This window comes from Pseudophryne corroboree, chromosome 7 (assembly GCF_028390025.1).
Source record: "Pseudophryne corroboree isolate aPseCor3 chromosome 7, aPseCor3.hap2, whole genome shotgun sequence".
Taxonomy (NCBI): domain Eukaryota; kingdom Metazoa; phylum Chordata; class Amphibia; order Anura; family Myobatrachidae; genus Pseudophryne; species Pseudophryne corroboree.
Genome location: NC_086450.1, coordinates 6,907,143 through 6,924,932, shown reverse-complemented (window position 1 = coordinate 6,924,932; position 17,790 = coordinate 6,907,143). Strand labels below are relative to the sequence as shown.

The 17,790-nt window shown below is 47.8% G+C and overlaps 1 protein-coding gene across 3 annotated transcripts in view; it reads right to left on the bottom strand.

Moving 5' to 3' along the window:
- Positions 1-17,790, bottom strand: part of PARD3B (par-3 family cell polarity regulator beta) — a 1,283,796-nt gene that overhangs the window by 682,520 nt on the left and 583,486 nt on the right. For all 3 annotated transcript variants that reach the window (XM_063932652.1, XM_063932653.1, XM_063932654.1), the window contains 2 exons: positions 13,281-13,484; positions 10,651-10,885 (listed from right to left, as the gene is read on the bottom strand). In XM_063932652.1, coding sequence (XP_063788722.1) covers positions 10,651-10,885; positions 13,281-13,484 — 439 coding nt within the window. The remainder of the gene's footprint in view (positions 1-10,650; positions 10,886-13,280; positions 13,485-17,790) is intronic.

Below are 17,790 nucleotides of genomic sequence, written 5' to 3'. Positions count from 1 at the left end.
AGCGCTGACCAACTACACGTAGAGCGCTGACCAACTACACGTAGAGCGCTGACCAACTACACGTAGAGCGCTGACCAACTACACGTAGAGCGCTGACCAACTACACAGAGTGCTGACCAACTACACAGAGCGCTGACCAACTACACAGAGCGCTGACCAACTACACAGAGCGCTGACCAACTACACGTAGAGCGCTGACCAACTGCACATAGCGCTGGTCAACTACATGTAGAGCGCTGACCAACTACACGTAGAGCGCTGACCACCTACACGTAGAGCGCTGACCACCTACACAGAGCCTGGTCAACTACACGTAGAGCGCTGACCACCTACACAGAGCGCTGACCACCTACACAGAGCGCTGACCAACTACACGTAGAGCGCTGACCAACTACACGTAGAGCGCTGACCACCTACACAGAGCGCTGACCACCTACACAGAGCGCTGACCAACTACACGTAGAGCGCTGACCAACTACACGTAGAGCGCTGACCAACTACACGTAGAGCGCTGACCAACTACACGTAGAGCGCTGACCAACTACACGTAGAGCGCTGACCACCTACACAGAGCGCTGACCAACTACACGTAGAGCGCTGACCACCTACACAGAGCGCTGACCACCTACACAGAGCGCTGACCAACTACACAGAGCGCTGACCAACTACACAGAGCGCTGACCAACTACACGTAGAGCGCTGACCAACTACACGTAGAGCGCTGACCAACTAAACGTAGAGCGCTGACCAACTACACAGAGCGCTGACCAACTACACGTAGAGCGCTGACCACCTACACAGAGCGCTGACCACCTACACAGAGCGCTGACCAACTACACGTAGAGCGCTGACCACCTACACAGAGCGCTGACCAACTACACGTAGAGCGCTGACCAACTACACAGAGCGCTGACCACCTACACAGAGCGCTGACCAACTACACAGAGCGCTGACCAACTACACAGAGCGCTGACCAACTACACAGAGCGCTGGTCAACTACACGTAGAGCGCTGACCAACTACACAGAGCGCTGGTCAACTACACGTAGAGCGCTGACCAACTACACAGAGCGCTGACCAACTACACAGAGCGCTGACCACCTACACAGAGCGCTGACCACCTACACAGAGCGCTGACCACCTACACAGAGCGCTGACCACCTACACGTAGAGCGCTGACCAACTACACGTAGAGCGCTGACCAACTACACGTAGAGCGCTGACCAATTACACGTAGAGCGCTGACCAACTACACGTAGAGCGCTGACCACCTACACAGAGCGCTGACCAACTACACGTAGAGCGTTGACCAACTACACAGAGCGCTGACCAACTACACGTAGAGCGTTGACCAACTACACAGAGCGCTGACCAACTACACGTAGAGCGCTGACCAACTACACAGAGCGCTGACCAACTACACGTAGAGCGTTGACCAACTACACAGAGCGCTGACCAACTACATGTAGAGAGCTGACCAACTACACAGAGCGCTGACCAACTACACAGAGCGCTGACCAACTACACAGAGCGCTGACCAACTACACAGAGCGCTGACCAACTACACAGAGCGCTGGTCAACTACACGTAGAGCGCTGACCAACTACACAGAGCGCTGACCAACTACATGTAGAGCGCTGACCATCTACACAGAGCGCTGACCATCTACACAGAGCGCTGACCAACTACATGTAGAGCGCTGACCAACTACACAGAGCGCTGACCAACTACACGTAGAGCGCTGACCAACTACACGTAGAGCGCTGACCAACTACACAGAGCGCTGACCAACTACACAGAGCGCTGACCAACTACACAGAGCGCTGACCAACTACACAGAGCGCTGACCATCTACACAGAGTGCTGACCAACTACATGTAGAGAGCTGACCAACTACACAGAGCGCTGGCCAACTACACAGAGCGCTGGCCAACTACACAGAGCGCTGACCAACTACACAGAGCGCTGACCAACTACACAGAGCGCTGACCAACTACACAGAGCGCTGACCAACTACACGTAGAGCGCTGACCAACTACACAGAGCGCTGGTCAACTACATGTAGAGCGCTGACCACCTACACGTAGAGCGCTGACCAACTACACGTAGAGCGCTGATCAACTACACGTAGAGCGCTGACCACCTACACAGAGCGCTGACCACCTACACAGAGCGCTGACCACCTACACAGAGCGCTGACCACCTACACAGAGCGCTGACCACCTACACGTAGAGAGCTGACCAACTACACAGAGCGCTGACCAACTACACAGAGCCTTGACCAACTACACAGAGCGCTGACCAACTACACAGAGCGCTGACCAACTACACAGAGCGCTGACCAACTACACGTAGAGCGCTGACCACCTACACAGAGCGCTGACCAACTACACGTAGAGCGCTGACCAACTACACGTAGAGCGCTGACCAACTACACGTAGAGCGCTGACCAACTACACGTAGAGCGCTGACCAACTACACGTAGAGCGCTGACCACCTACATGTAGAGAGCTGGTCAACTACGCGTAGAGAGCTGACCACCTACACAGAGCGCTGACCAACTACACGTAGACAGCTGACCACCTACACAGAGCGCTGACCAACTACACAGAGCGCTGACCAACTACACGTAGAGCGCTGACCAACTACATGTAGAGCGCTGACCAACTACATGTAGAGCGCTGACCAACTACACACAGAGCGCTGACCACCTACAAGTAGAGTGCTGGTCAACTACGTATAGAGCGCTGACCACCTACACATAGAGCGCTGACCACCTACATGTAGAGCGCTGGCCAACTACACGTAGAGCGCTGACCAACTACACGTAGAGAGCTGACCAACTACACGTAGAGCGCTGACCAACTACATGTAGAGAGCTGACCACCTACATGTAGAGCGCTGGCCAACTACACATAGAGCGCTGACCACCTACATGTAGAGAGCTGGTCAACTACGCGTAGAGAGCTGACCAACTACACGTAGAGAGCTGACCAACTACACGTAGAGCGCTGACCACCTACACAGAGCGCTGACCACCTACACAGAGCGCTGACCACCTACACAGAGCGCTGACCACCTACACAGAGCGCTTACCACCTACACAGAGCGCTGGCCAACTACACGTAGAGAGCTGCCCACCTACATGTAGAGCGCTGACCAACTACACGTAGAGCTGACCAACTACACGTAGAGAGCTGACCAACTACACGTAGAGAGCTGACCAACTACACGTAGAGAGCTGACCAACTACATGTAGAGAGCTGACCACCTACATGTAGAGCGCTGGCCAACTACACATAGAGCGCTGACCACCTACATGTAGAGAGCTGGTCAACTACGCGTAGAGAGCTGACCACCTACACGTAAAGCGCTGGCCAACTACACGTAGAGTGCTGACAAACTACACATAGAGCGCTGACCAACTACACGTAGCGCGCTGGCCAACTACACACAGAGCGCTGACCACCTATAAGTAGAGTGCTGATCAACTACGTATAGAGCGCTGACCACCTACATATAGAGCGCTGGCCACCTACATGTAGAGCGCTGGTCAACTACGCGTAGAGAGCTGACCACCTATGCGTAGAGCGCTGGCCAATTACACATAGAGCGCTGACCACCTACAAGTAGAGCGCTGGTCAACTACGCATACAGTGCTGACAACCTACATGTAGAGTGCTGACCACCTACACGTAGAGAGCTGGCCAACTACATGTAGAGCGCTGACAAAATAGAAAAAGTTGTATAGTTTGCTGCGCTGTGAAGAAAAAGCTGCTCAGGTTGTTTGTAGGTAAATTGTTAGAGCTTTTCTTAAACCGAGCGCTTATGTGTACTAATGCGTAGTACTAAATGAAAATAAAAATAATAAAAATAAAATAAATCTAAAATTGAAAATAAAAAATAAATAAAATATAAATGGGGGGGGGGGGGGGGTAGGGAAAAGTGCAATGTTTACAGCTCCTTTGTTGGTAATTTGTTTGGAGCTTTTGGACAATTATTCGGAGGGGCACAGTCTCTTAGGGTATAACTATCCCTAACTTACCCTATTCTTCTGATGCAGGCGTGACCGGAGGTTCCGGTATTGGTGGTAGCGATATTGTGCTGATGGGCAGGCTGGCCTCTCCTGCGTGTTGGGCCGTAGCTGCCTCCCCAAGTCCTCCTCCCGCTGGCCGCACTGTAGCCGCTACTCTCTCCGATCCGCCGTGACTCACTGGTTATATCCGGACAAAAGAGTGATCCAGAAAGAGCTATACAATATCCTAGTGTACAGCTCTTTCTGGATCACTCTTTTGTCCGGATATAACCAGTGCCCCTCCGAATAAGTGTCCAAAAGCTCCAAACAAATTATCAACAAAGGAGCTGTAAACATTGCACTTTTCCCTACCCCCCCCCCCCCCCATTTATATTTTATTTATTTTTTATTTTCAATTTTATATTTATTTTATTTTTATTATTTTTATTTTCATTTAGTACTCTTACAGAACACTACGCATTAGTACACATAAGCACTCGGTTTAAGAAAAACTAACATGTAGAGCGCTGCCCAACTACTCAGAGTGCTGGCCAACTACACGTAGAGCACTGACACACTACACGTAGAGCTCTGGCACACTACACGTAGAGCACTGACACACTACACGTAGAGCTCTGGCACACTACACGTAGAGCACTGACACACTACACGTAGAGCACTGACACACTACACGTAGAGCGCTGGCACACTACACGTAGAGCGCTGGCAAACTACACGTAGAGCGCTGGCACACTACACGTAGAGCGCTGACACACTACACGTAGAGCTCTGGCACACTACACGTAGAGCACTGACAAACTACACGTAGAGCACTGACACACTACACGTAGAGCTCTGGCACACTACACGTAGAGCACTGACACACTACACGTAGAGCTCTGGCACACTACACGTAGAGCACTGACACACTACACGTAGAGCTCTGGCACACTACACGTAGAGCACTGACACACTACACGTAGAGCTCTGGCACACTACACGTAGAGCACTGACACACTACACGTAGAGCTCTGGCACACTACACGTAGAGCGCTGGCAAACTACACGTAGAGCGCTGGCACACTACACGTAGAGCGCTGACACACTACACGTAGAGCTCTGGCACACTACACGTAGAGCACTGACACTACACGTAGAGCACTGGCACACTACACGTAGAGCACTGACACACTACACGTAGAGCACTGACACACTACACGAAGAGCACTGACACACTACACGTAGAGCGCTGACACACTACACGTAGAGCGCTGACACACTACACGTAGAGCGCTGACACACTACACGTAGAGCGCTGACACACTACACGTAGAGCGCTGACACACAACACGTAGAGCGCTGACACACTACACGTAGAGCGCTGACACACTACACGTAGAGCGCTGACACACTACACGTAGAGCACTGACACTACACGTAGAGCGCTGACACACTACACGTAGAGCGCTGACACACTACACGTAGAGCGCTGACACACTACACGTAGAGCTCTGGCACACTACACGTAGAGCGCTGGCAAACTACACGTAGAGCGCTGGCACACTACACGTAGAGCGCTGACACACTACACGTAGAGCACTGACACTACACGTAGAGCGCTGACACACTACACGTAGAGCGCTGACACACTACACGTAGAGCGCTGACACACTACACGTAGAGCTCTGGCACACTACACGTAGAGCGCTGGCAAACTACACGTAGAGCGCTGGCACACTACACGTAGAGCGCTGGCACACTACACGTAGAGCGCTGACACACTACACGTAGAGCGCTGACACACTACACGTAGAGCGCTGACACACTACACGTAGAGCGCTGACACACTACACGTAGAGCGCTGACACACTACACGTAGAGCGCTGACACACTACACGTAGAGCACTGACACTACACGTAGAGCGCTGACACACTACACGTAGAGCGCTGACACACTACACGTAGAGCACTGACACACTACACGTAGAGCACTGACACACTACACGTAGAGCTCTGGCACACTACACGTAGAGCGCTGGCAAACTACACGTAGAGCGCTGGCACACTACACGTAGAGCGCTGACACACTACACGTAGAGCTCTGGCACACTACACGTAGAGCGCTGGCACACTACAAGTAGAGCTCTGGCACACTACACGTAGAGCGCTGACACACTACACGTAGAGCTCTGGAACACTACACGTAGAGCACTGGCACACTACACGTAGAGCACTGGCACACTACACGTAGAGCGCTGACACACTACACGTAGAGCGCTGACACACTACACGTAGAGCACTGACACACTACACGTAGAGCGCTGGCAAACTACACGTACAGCGCTGGCACACTACAAGTAGAGCTCTGGCACACTACACGTAGAGCGCTGACACACTACACGTAGAGCACTGGCACACTACACGTAGAGCGCTGACACACTACACGTAGAGCGCTGACACACTACACGTAGAGCGCTGACACACTACACGTAGAGCACTGACACACTACACGTAGAGCACTGACACTACACGTAGAGCACTGACACACTACACGTAGAGCGCTGACACACTACACGTAGAGCGCTGACACACTACACGTAGAGCGCTGACACACTAAACGTAGAGCACTGACACACTACACGTAGAGCACTGACACACTACACGTAGAGCACTGACACACTACACGTAGAGCACTGGCAAACTACACGTAGAGCGCTGACACACTACACGTAGAGCGCTGGCAAACTACACGTAGAGCGCTGGCAAACTACACGTAGAGCGCTGGCAAACTACACGTAGAGCGCTGGCAAACTACACGTAGAGCGCTGGCAAACTACACGTAGAGCGCTGGCAAACTACACGTAGAGCGCTGGCAAACTACACGTAGAGCGCTGGCAAACTACACGTAGAGCGCTGGCAAACTACACGTAGAGCGCTGGCAAACTACACGTAGAGCGCTGGCAAACTACACGTAGAGCGCTGGCAAACTACACGTAGAGCGCTGGCAAACTACACGTAGAGCGCTGGCAAACTACACGTAGAGCGCTGGCAAACTACACGTAGAGCGCTGGCAAACTACACGTAGAGCGCTGGCACACTACACGTAGAGCACTGACACTACACGTAGAGCACTGGCACACTACACGTAGAGCACTGACACACTACACGTAGAGCACTGGCACACTACACGTAGAGCACTGGCAAACTACACGTAGAGCACTGACACACTACACGTAGAGCGCTGGCAAACTACACGTAGAGCGCTGGCAAACTACACGTAGAGCACTGGCAAACTACACGTAGAGCGCTGGCAAACTACACGTAGAGCACTGGCAAACTACACGTAGAGCACTGGCAAACTACACGTAGAGCACTGACACACTACACGTACAGCGCTGGCAAACTACACGTACAGCGCTGGCACACTACACGTAGAGCCCTGGCACACTACACGTAGAGCGCTGGCACACTACACGTAGAGCGCTGGCACACTACACGTAGAGCGCTGGCAAACTACACGTAGAGCGCTGGCAAACTACACGTAGAGCGCTGGCAAACTACACGTAGAGCTCTGGCAAACTACACGTAGAGCACTGGCAAACTACACGTAGAGCACTGGCAAACTACACGTAGAGCACTGGCAAACTACACGTAGAGCGCTGACACACTACACGTAGAGCGCTGGCAAACTACACGTAGAGCACTGGCAAACTACACGTAGAGCACTGGCAAACTACACGTAGAGCACTGGCACACTACACGTAGAGCGCTGGCAAACTACACGTAGAGCGCTGGCAAACTACACGTAGAGCGCTGGCAAACTACACGTAGAGCACTGGCAAAATACACGTAGAGCACTGGCAAACTACACGTAGAGCGCTGGCAAACTACACGTAGAGCGCTGGCAAACTACACGTAGAGCACTGGCAAACTACACGTAGAGCACTGGCAAAATACACGTAGAGCACTGGCACATTACACGTAGAGCACTGGCACATTACACGTAGAGCACTGACACACTACACGTAGAGCACTGACACACTACACGTAGAGCACTAGACAATGTGATGTAACAAGGAAGAGATAGGTCATGAAACACGTTGACCATGGTATTGAATAGTCATATATATATATATATATATACATATACACACACACACACACACACACACACACACACACACACACACACACACACACACACACACAGCACATTAATTGGAGATTATGGTCACAGGTATTTACTACTAGACAAAGTGAGTATATTCCTGTAACTTATAAATCACAAGTATAACCAAAAGTTTCATATAAAAGAGAACATTTATAATATGCTAATATGTACAAGCAGGGGATTACAGTATATCAATGTGCGCATACATGTAACAATTAACACTATACTATGTTTTTAAAGAACCAGTTCTCAAGGAAACACAGACTTTTTGTGAAAATTCCAATGATCATTTCACCTTATACTTCCAGTATATATGGGAGTAAAGAGCTGTAGAGCAGGGCCCTCTTACCTCTATGTTAATACCCATTCTTATGTTATTACTGTTCTGTTCCCAATGGTAAAGTGCAGAAGAATAGGCCGCCAATATAGAAGTAACTGGCAATAAATAAAATAAAGGACCGGCGCGCCACTACTGCAGCAGAGAGAACGCCATTCCCTCATACCCTGAATCCCAGCGCGGCTTGCGGGGCACAGTACAGAGTGACTGGCGTGTCAGCCGGAAGCTGGAGGATATTAACAGCGAGCATACACAAACATACAGTATTTCACTAGCTGTTGGTTTTGGGACGCCTCATTGGCCAGCACTGCGTTACGCACCGCGGTGAGCGCTGACCAAGAGCAACTTGTGTCAATATTTTATTAAGGATTGAGCTTTGGGCAAATAATCAAGTTACTGGGAGAATGTCCATGAAAAATAGTTTCTGAAAGTTACTTTACAACTAACCTAAACCAGAAGAGATGGCAGGCAGGCCATGTATTACACGTACGCTGCTTCTTAGCATTTTTATGGAATATTTCTGTTACATTTGTTTTTAACCCTTTATAGAGAAAATTATAATAGAACACAGGTCAGCCCGTTACATGGTCAGTGAACAACAATTAAGGAGGAAATTCAATTAGCTTGATTTTATTGCAACTTGCAGTAAGCCCCTATTCAATTGTCTGCAATAACTCTCCATAGGATTTACCGCATATTTCACTTAACCCCCCTGAGCAGGTTATAGGCTTGGGGAAATCCGTATTTTACGTTCAAAATGTCAGAATTTGTTTCAAAACCCCCGAATGACTAATTAGTCACTTAGGCCCAGATTTATCAAGCCTTGGAGAGAGATAAACTGCACTGTGCTAAAGTATCAATCAACCAGCTCCTAACTGTCATGTTATAGGCTGTGTTTGAAAATTGACAGTGAGGAGCTGATTGGTTGGCACTTTATCACAGTGCAATTCATCACTCTCCAAGGCTTGATAAATTTGGGCCTTAGAAGTTTTTGGGGGATCAAAAATGCAAAGTGATGGAAATTGGGGTACAAGGTATAGGACAGGTATATTGCTGCGCTATACGAGTGGTCTTTTTAGGCTTGCAGGTGGGAGTAATTGGTTTTGTTTTGGGTTTTTTTCCCCCAAAGTGTCTTAAAATGACTTAAATATGTACTTATACCCATTTTATGTATCCCCGATTTCATTTGCGCTCTTATTTTGCTGAAAAACACTAGCGCGCTATAATTTTTATACTTAAAAAATGCATAGACACATAACAGTCATTTAAGCCAATTTAAAGTACCCCAAATCATTTTATTATGACCAATAATAGACGTCTATACTGTTTTCCTATCTTAGTTTGGCATTTTTGGGGGTTACAGGCAGATTCTCCCATTTCCTCCTACAAGTTTCTTAGGCTTTAACAGCAAAAAATATCACAAGTATCTCGTTTTCGCGAATTTGCAATTGGATAGGTCGAATAACGGAAGTGCGCACACCCGCTTTTCATGGTAATTTTTTGGAAAATGTCCGTGAAAGGTCAGATCACGGTAATTTACCACGTTACTTGAATTCCCCGCTGTGTGCGTTTTTGGAAGCGACCAGTTTGAATGAGTTTGTGCAGGTGTTGGCAGAATTTACCACCCAAACTTTCAAGTATAAGAATAAGGGGCATATTTATCACAATCCACATCCCAGATGCGGATGGGTAGTTGACCGGTGCTCCACGGTGACCCCCGGTGCTAAAAAGTGAGATGCGGCTTCGCAGCATCACTTTACAGCACTGGGTCACAGCAGAAGTAAAGCCATCAGAAGACAGGCTGCCCTCTCCGGATCACTGATCACCGGTCTCTATATTCTCTACCACATTGTACCCACAATTTTATTCAGGAGCCATTTAACTACCAGCATGTAATCAGAGCGCCTTCATTCATGGGGATATACACGGGGAGTACCGTAAAAGTTGGGACATACAAACGCCACACAGTTAGGGATATGGTGGGAATTGAACCCAAGACCTCAGTGCTGTGAGGCAGTAATGCTAACCACTACACCATCCGTGCTTACACAATACTTCTGAGTGTTACTCGGGATGGATAACATTCCAGAATTGCAGCAACGAAGGACTAGTTTGGTTTATTTGTACCTGAGCATTGCTCCAAAACCTTTCTTCTTGGCTTTATTATCCTGCTCATCCGCTTCCTCTTTCTTTTTCTTATCTTTTACTTTCGTCTTCCCCTTCTCCTTTTCTTTTTTCTTATCTTTTTTCTTCTTGTCTTTCTTTGCTTTGTCAGCAGAACTGAGCTCCGGATTCCCCATTGGGGCTAATTCACTATTTGGCATTTCTCGCCCAGAATGGGAGCTCACATCGGACAGGCCGTCTGCGGACAGGAGGAGAACACCGATAAGTTACCAACACGGCACGTGCCAGGCGGCCCCTGAGAGGCATTTAATGCATGAAACTCATGATGGTCAATGCTCTGTGTACATTATATGGCACATGGGGACACACAATCATTTCCAATGAAACACCTGTGCTCAACCATGGAATTTTTTTTTTCCCATTGTCATGCCCATGCTATTGTTCTCCTGAGATGACGTCAGGAAGATTGTGGCAGTGCGAATACCACCGGAATACTTCTCAAATAGATTTCCCAGTGTTTTGCTTGGGAAGCTGCCGCTGGCCGGGGAACATGTTACTTAGACAGAACCCCTATCACCCGCAAAAACACCTAATTTCAAGGGATTATGAGCTGAATAAGTAAATGCCTGGCCCTCCTTAGCATGTGGATGGCAGGGAATACCCAAAGGAAACTCATTAAGGGGTTTGACTGTATCAAGCAGAGAAGAGAGTGGAGAGGTCCAGTGGAGTTGTCCATAGCAACCAAGCCGCTTTGAGGAAGCCTTTATCATGTGCATTTTATAGAATGATAGGTAGATGCTAACTGTTGCCACGGTTACCTTCTCCACTATTTTCACTGCTTGATACATTAACCCCTAAATATGGTAACTAGTTACAAAGTGAGTATTTGTGAAACACGCAACATTTATACTTTTTATGAGCAAATGAAACTCAATAGGCAAATGCACTAAATCCAAATAATTACCAAACGCAGAAATAATACTTCATTATTTAAAAAGTTTACATTAATACTGTAGCGTCCTAACAAGGGCCCTCATTCCGAGTTGTTCGCTCGCTAGCCGCTTTTCGCAGCAGTACATACGCTAAGCCGCCGCCCTCTGGCAGTGTATCTTAGCTTAGCAGAATTGCGAACGAAGTATTCGCAATATTGCGAAAAGATTTTTCTGTGCAGTTTCTGAGTAGCTCGAGACTTACTCTTCCAGTGCGAACAGTTCAGTGCTTGTCGTTCCTGGTTTGACGTCACAAACACACCCAGCGTTCGCCCAGACACTCCCCCGTTTCTTCAGCCACTCCCGCGTTTTCCCCTGAAACGGCAGCGTTTTTTCACACACTCCCATAAAACGGCCAGTTTCCGCCCAGAAACACCCACTTCCTGTCAATCACACTCCGATCACCAGAACGAAGAAAAAACCTTGTAATGCCGTGAGTAAAATACCAAACTTCTTAGCAAATTTACTTGGCGCAGTCGCAGTGCGAACATTGTGCATGCGCAATTAGCGGAAAATCGCTGCGATGCGAAGAAAATTACCGAGCGAACAACTCGGAATGAGGGCCAATATACAGAAATTCAGAGGCTATCACGATAATACTCAATAGCACATAAGAGACTGGTAGTTTGGTCCTAGCGTTACAGGGGAGACTGGTAATAAGGGTGCGGATGTTACTCAGAATACCGTTCAAAACAAAGAAACAATAAGTAGCGATACAGACACTGTAAATAGCTCAGATATAACAGCCCTATTACTGGATCCGTTACACTGGACCATTCCTCCTCCTTGTACACTATGATGAAATACTGTCACACTATGGGGCAGATGTACTAAGCCTTGGAGAAAGCTAAAGTACCAGCCAATCAGCTCCTGTCATTTTTCAAACACAGCATGTAACACGACAGTTAGGAGCTGATTGTCTGGCACTGCGCATGCGTCTGAGCCACACTGCACCGGCGCATCGCATGGCTGCAACGGGGGATCGCCTGCAGCGACGGGATTGTGGAAAGGATCTATTTGCACGGGGGCGTTCGCAAGGAGATTGACAGGAAGAAGGCGTTTGTGGGTGGCAACTGACCGTTTTCTGGGACTGTCCGGAAAAACGCAGGTGGGCTCAGGCGTTTTGAGAGAGGGTGTCTGACGTCAGCTCTGGCCCCAATCAGCAGGATTCAATAGCAGCGGCTGAGTAAGTCCTGGGCTGCGCAGTGACTGCACAAACTGATTTTTGTGCAGCTCTGCTAACGAAGCGATCGCACACTTGCACAGCGCTTTCCCCCTCCCCCAGTAGGCGGCGACTATCTGATCGCAGGGCAGCAAAAATCGCTGCCTAGCGATCAGATCTGAATTAGGCCCCATGTTCATATAGGAAATATTTTGAGTATTATCAGCTTTAAAAAAGAAAGTTCCAACCACTCTCATCAAGGCACACTAACAGTCCAGGTTTTAAGGATATACATACTTGAGAACAGGTGACTTCACTAGTACCTCAGTTACTATTAGTGTGCCTTAAGGACGGAGGTTGGGATCAGTGATCAGGAAGACGGCAGTATGATACTGTAGCAGCCGTGATGTGTGTAACAGGCCGGGTACTGCATACAAAGCACACGCGTGTGTCTGGCCAGACGTCTGTAGGGGATCACGTACCTTCCTCTGTGTCTGGTCCATCATAGGACTTATCAATGGCGGCCCGGAAGCTCTCATTGCAGCCCCTGCCGCGGACCATGTGCGCTCTGGGCCTGTAGAAAGGAAGCTCGTTCTTCTTGACCTCGGCCACCGCGGTCTGCAGGCTCTCCAGTGAGCTGGACTTTTTCAGGCCCAAACGCGGCCCGAGATCTTTTCCAGGAAAATCTGCAAAAACCCGGAGAATTATTGATTACTTTCTTTTACGCCAAAGAAATAATTTTGCTAGACCCGAGGCGATTATTAGCATTCAGCAGTCTTGTAAACACTCCATATAATCATATAAATTGGATAGTGATTTATTACAGCCCGCATTAGAGATGCAATACGTTTTCTAGGGACATTATGAGACCGGCTGGGCGTCACTATTCACTACGTGTGGCCTAAAGCAAAGTAACGGTTATTATACATATACAGGTAGAAACTGCGTGCGACAGAAGAGACGGATTTCTGCAAATAAAAGAATAATAAAAAACAAAACCTGACTGAATAACGTCACTATGAAATAGAAATCACTCGCTGGTCAGATTTAGAAGTCAGAATAGATGCAGAGGCCCAAAAACACTCTCTAGGACTTGGTAGAATTTTTGTAACATTTCGGAGACATAGGGGGTCTATTCAATTCAAGTCGGAACTGCCGTCTAGTCGGAAAGACGGCAATTTCCGACTTTCTTAGGTCGGATCATGATTCGACCTATTCAATGGGGCTGCCATTTTTTCCGACTCGTCGGCAAACACGCGGATAGGTGGATTAGCCGCGGATCCACGTGTTTTGTCGGATTTGCGGCCAAACCCGACAGGTTTCAGTCCCGTTTTTAACAATTTCAATCCAACTTTAAAACAGGTTGACATTGTTGAAAACAGGTAAAACCAGACGGATTTGCCCGCAAATTTAATACTGCATTGTCGGAGAGGATCCGACATGCATTAAATTGACCCCATAGGGGGGAATTCAATTACCAGAGATCCAATTTTTGTGGTAAAAAATCGTGATAAATACCTGTTTTAACTAAATGTTTTGGGGGGGGGGTCAATTAAAATTACTCCAGCAGTGATCTTGGATTTTTTTCTCTCCTGCCTCCAGCAGGTAAAATATAATCTAACCGGCTGTCGGGGGTAATTGAATTACCCCTCGGGGATCAATTAGTGATTTACTGCGGCTAACTGAATTCCCTCCATAGAATTTGGGATAAGATGAGAACATGGGCCGATAGAGTCTGCCCATTTTTATTTTGAGTTCAGATTGAGGATACAGTACGTCTAACTCTGGGTACACACCCGCCAACAGGATCGCGATATATCAATCAAACGTCCGATATATCGCTCAGTGTGTACCCAGCTAAAGCCCGGAATGTTCACATTACTGCAACTCTCCGCTGTCAATCCTCATCCCAATAATTATATCCACTAAACTATTTTTTAAATCCCAAGTACTACAATTTATGAAAATCTGATTTTGGCATTGTGGCACAGTGGTCAGCATGTCTGCCTGATAGGCCCCTGGTTGGTATTGAACCCATGGCTATCTGTACGGACTATGATGCCCCAGTTTCTGCCCATAGTACAACGGTTAAATTGGGTCCTGATGAGACTGACCCTAGCGAAGTATCCAGATGTGAGAGTATTCAGCAGCGGTTCCCAAACCGAGTGCCGCGAGGCACGTACCGGGGCGCCATGGGCTGGTGGTACAGGAATCAGATTATTTATTGATTCGGTGGCTGCCAATCATAAAACATACGGACAAACAGAAGCGCAACCCTGTCCACACCGCATAACGCCCCCTATGTAGGACACGCAAGCACAATTTATTCCATTTAATACTTTTTGCTGAACTTCTCGATAAAGAAGACAATATTTTGTCTTGGGGGAGGGGGGGGGGGGGGGGGCAATGGAAAAAATTGCTGATACTCTATCTCGCTGTCACATACAGCTGCGCAGTGTGGCAGACATCCACCGGAATGTTATGTTTTAGGTGGAATTAGCCTTAAAATAAACAGCTCTACATCCATTGATGCGAGCTCCGTCAGGACAGACTGCGGACTGCTTATTCTTTATACAGAACGCTTCTTTCCTTTGATGTTTCACATGTAAATAATTCAGAGAGGTTTTGCAGGACGCTGCGAATTCCACAGGTTTTTGTCCAGCGCCGGTCCCATATGTAATATCCAGCACAATAGCACAAGCGTGCGAGGCCGGACCACCCATGTAGAGGTAGCTGTTATCCTTCCTCCTCCTCTCCCTACCGTACTCGTGTCAGGGTGAATACACATAGAAGGAGGGAGATGAGATAACGATCCAGCCGATGATGTATGACAGCGGAGAGAAAGAAGAGTTGTTTCTAAGTGATACGTTCTGGATGCTGCATAAACCATGATAAAGGATTCTTATTAAAGGCCTGTCGGCGAATCATTTGTAAAAGGAGTCATTCTATAACCATCCTCGTACCCAAGCCCTGGCATTGTAGAGTGGTGTGTGTCCAGATATTTACTAACGTACAGATACTCCTCACTGCATTGCCACTTTGTAGCTACGTTACCTGCGCACGGAGGAACGCAGCCGTGCACTGACCGGCGCAGGGGGTGCAACAAGCAACATTGTTTCAGAAAAATAGTAACACTAAGAGATGACAGACATGGCAGCTCTCAGTCACTGACCTGCCCGCTGGTTATTCAGATGGCGGTACAATCTCACAGACACATAGGGGTCTATTCAATTGCAGTCAGAAATTGCCGTCTTGTCGGAAAGATGGCAGTTTCCAACTTTTTTTTTTAGGTCAGAAGGGGTTCCGACCTATTCAATCCTGCCTCAGTTTTTCCGACAAGTCGGGAGTTCTGACTTGTCGGAAAACACGTGGGATCGGCCGAATAGCCGCGGATCCAAATGTTTTGTCGGAAGTGGCGGACAAATGTGACAGGTTTTAGCCTCGTTTTCTACAATGTCAATCCGACTTTAATAAAGTCGGATTTGGCCGCTCATCTATTGAATACACCCCATAGCCTTCAAAGACAACGGGAATTGGCAGCTTTGGCAAACAGCTTGGTAAATATAGTCCATATCAGGAACAGAAGCGTTATACTACATGATAGAACATACAAACAGGCAATAATGTTGCATTTACAGAAAGAAACGTGAGCTTATTGTTCTTTTAATGAGAAATTCTGGTCTGTAAATTCTTATTAGAAATCAATAAATATTATTATCTCTAATATAACCAGTTTGGTTTATAGTACATAGAACACAGCTACAAAATAACACCGTAAGTAATAAAAAAACAAACAAACAACTGAACTGAACTCTCAGACAAAACGAGCGCAGACGGGAGATGAGCCGCCAGGTCACACCGCTCTTCTGTTCACTAATTACTATTGTTAGACCGGCAATTATTCTCACATTAATGCTCAAATGGATGTAGAAAGTGAATTTGCATAGAAAAGGGTTTTTACTACACCAGACAGTTCTTCTAATGCCATTTGTAGTCAATCCCAGATGCAGTAACTACGGGCAACCTTTACCCAGCGGCTAATGCCATCACCGGGGCCGCAAGAGGCATGCGATTATGGTCTGATTCTGAGCCGCACAAGCACGGATAGAGAGATGATGGCGGCGGCTAAATAATCGGCATTAAAGTATCTACGGGCACTGACGGGGGGCGTCTCAGCCCTTGCACAGTCAGACGCACGAATGTGCGCCAGAGGCATTTACATAACGTTGCATACAGGCAAACAGCGAAAGACGCAAACATGGCCGCATCTACAGTACGTCCACCGCTGAACCTGTCCTTCTACCATTTATACTGGTCATAGAGGGTCAATGCACTAAGCCTTGGTGAGAGATAAAGCGAACAGAGATAATTATTCTGATACCGGTTATTTTATAGACATAGGGGGAATTCAATTATCCTAAAAAAAAAAAAAAAAGGGTTTACCATGATTTTTTTGGGGGGGTAATTCAATTGAAGCCCTTTTTTTTTAACCAAGAAATTGACCCATTTGTGTGCGAAAAAAACACATAGGATCCGGGATAAGTTCACAGACCTATGTGTATTCGTGATTGCGGCTGCGAAAACAGGTGATTTTTTTTCAGGACCTCAACAGTCCCCCGTCCCCCCCCCCCCCTTCAAAAAAAATTCAGATAAGTGCCAGCACTGGGGCTAATCGGATAGACTTTGAATTGGATAGGGTTTTAATCAGCCACGTTTAAATTCCAGCGGCTAATAGAATTCCCCCCATACTGTTCATGGAACAAATGTTTGCTCTGACCCCAGATATATATTTTTAGATACTAATTCGGTCTCCAGGTTTTTCCATTGTAAATGACCTAACATTGTACTCAGCCCCCTCTCAATAATCCCATGTTATGTACAATCACCTACCTGTATAAAAAGAAACTCCAAATATATTATATCCGCTGCATTACTTACTGCTCCATAAAACCGGATTAGACCGGCGTGATGGCGGTTATTCGCCACTACACA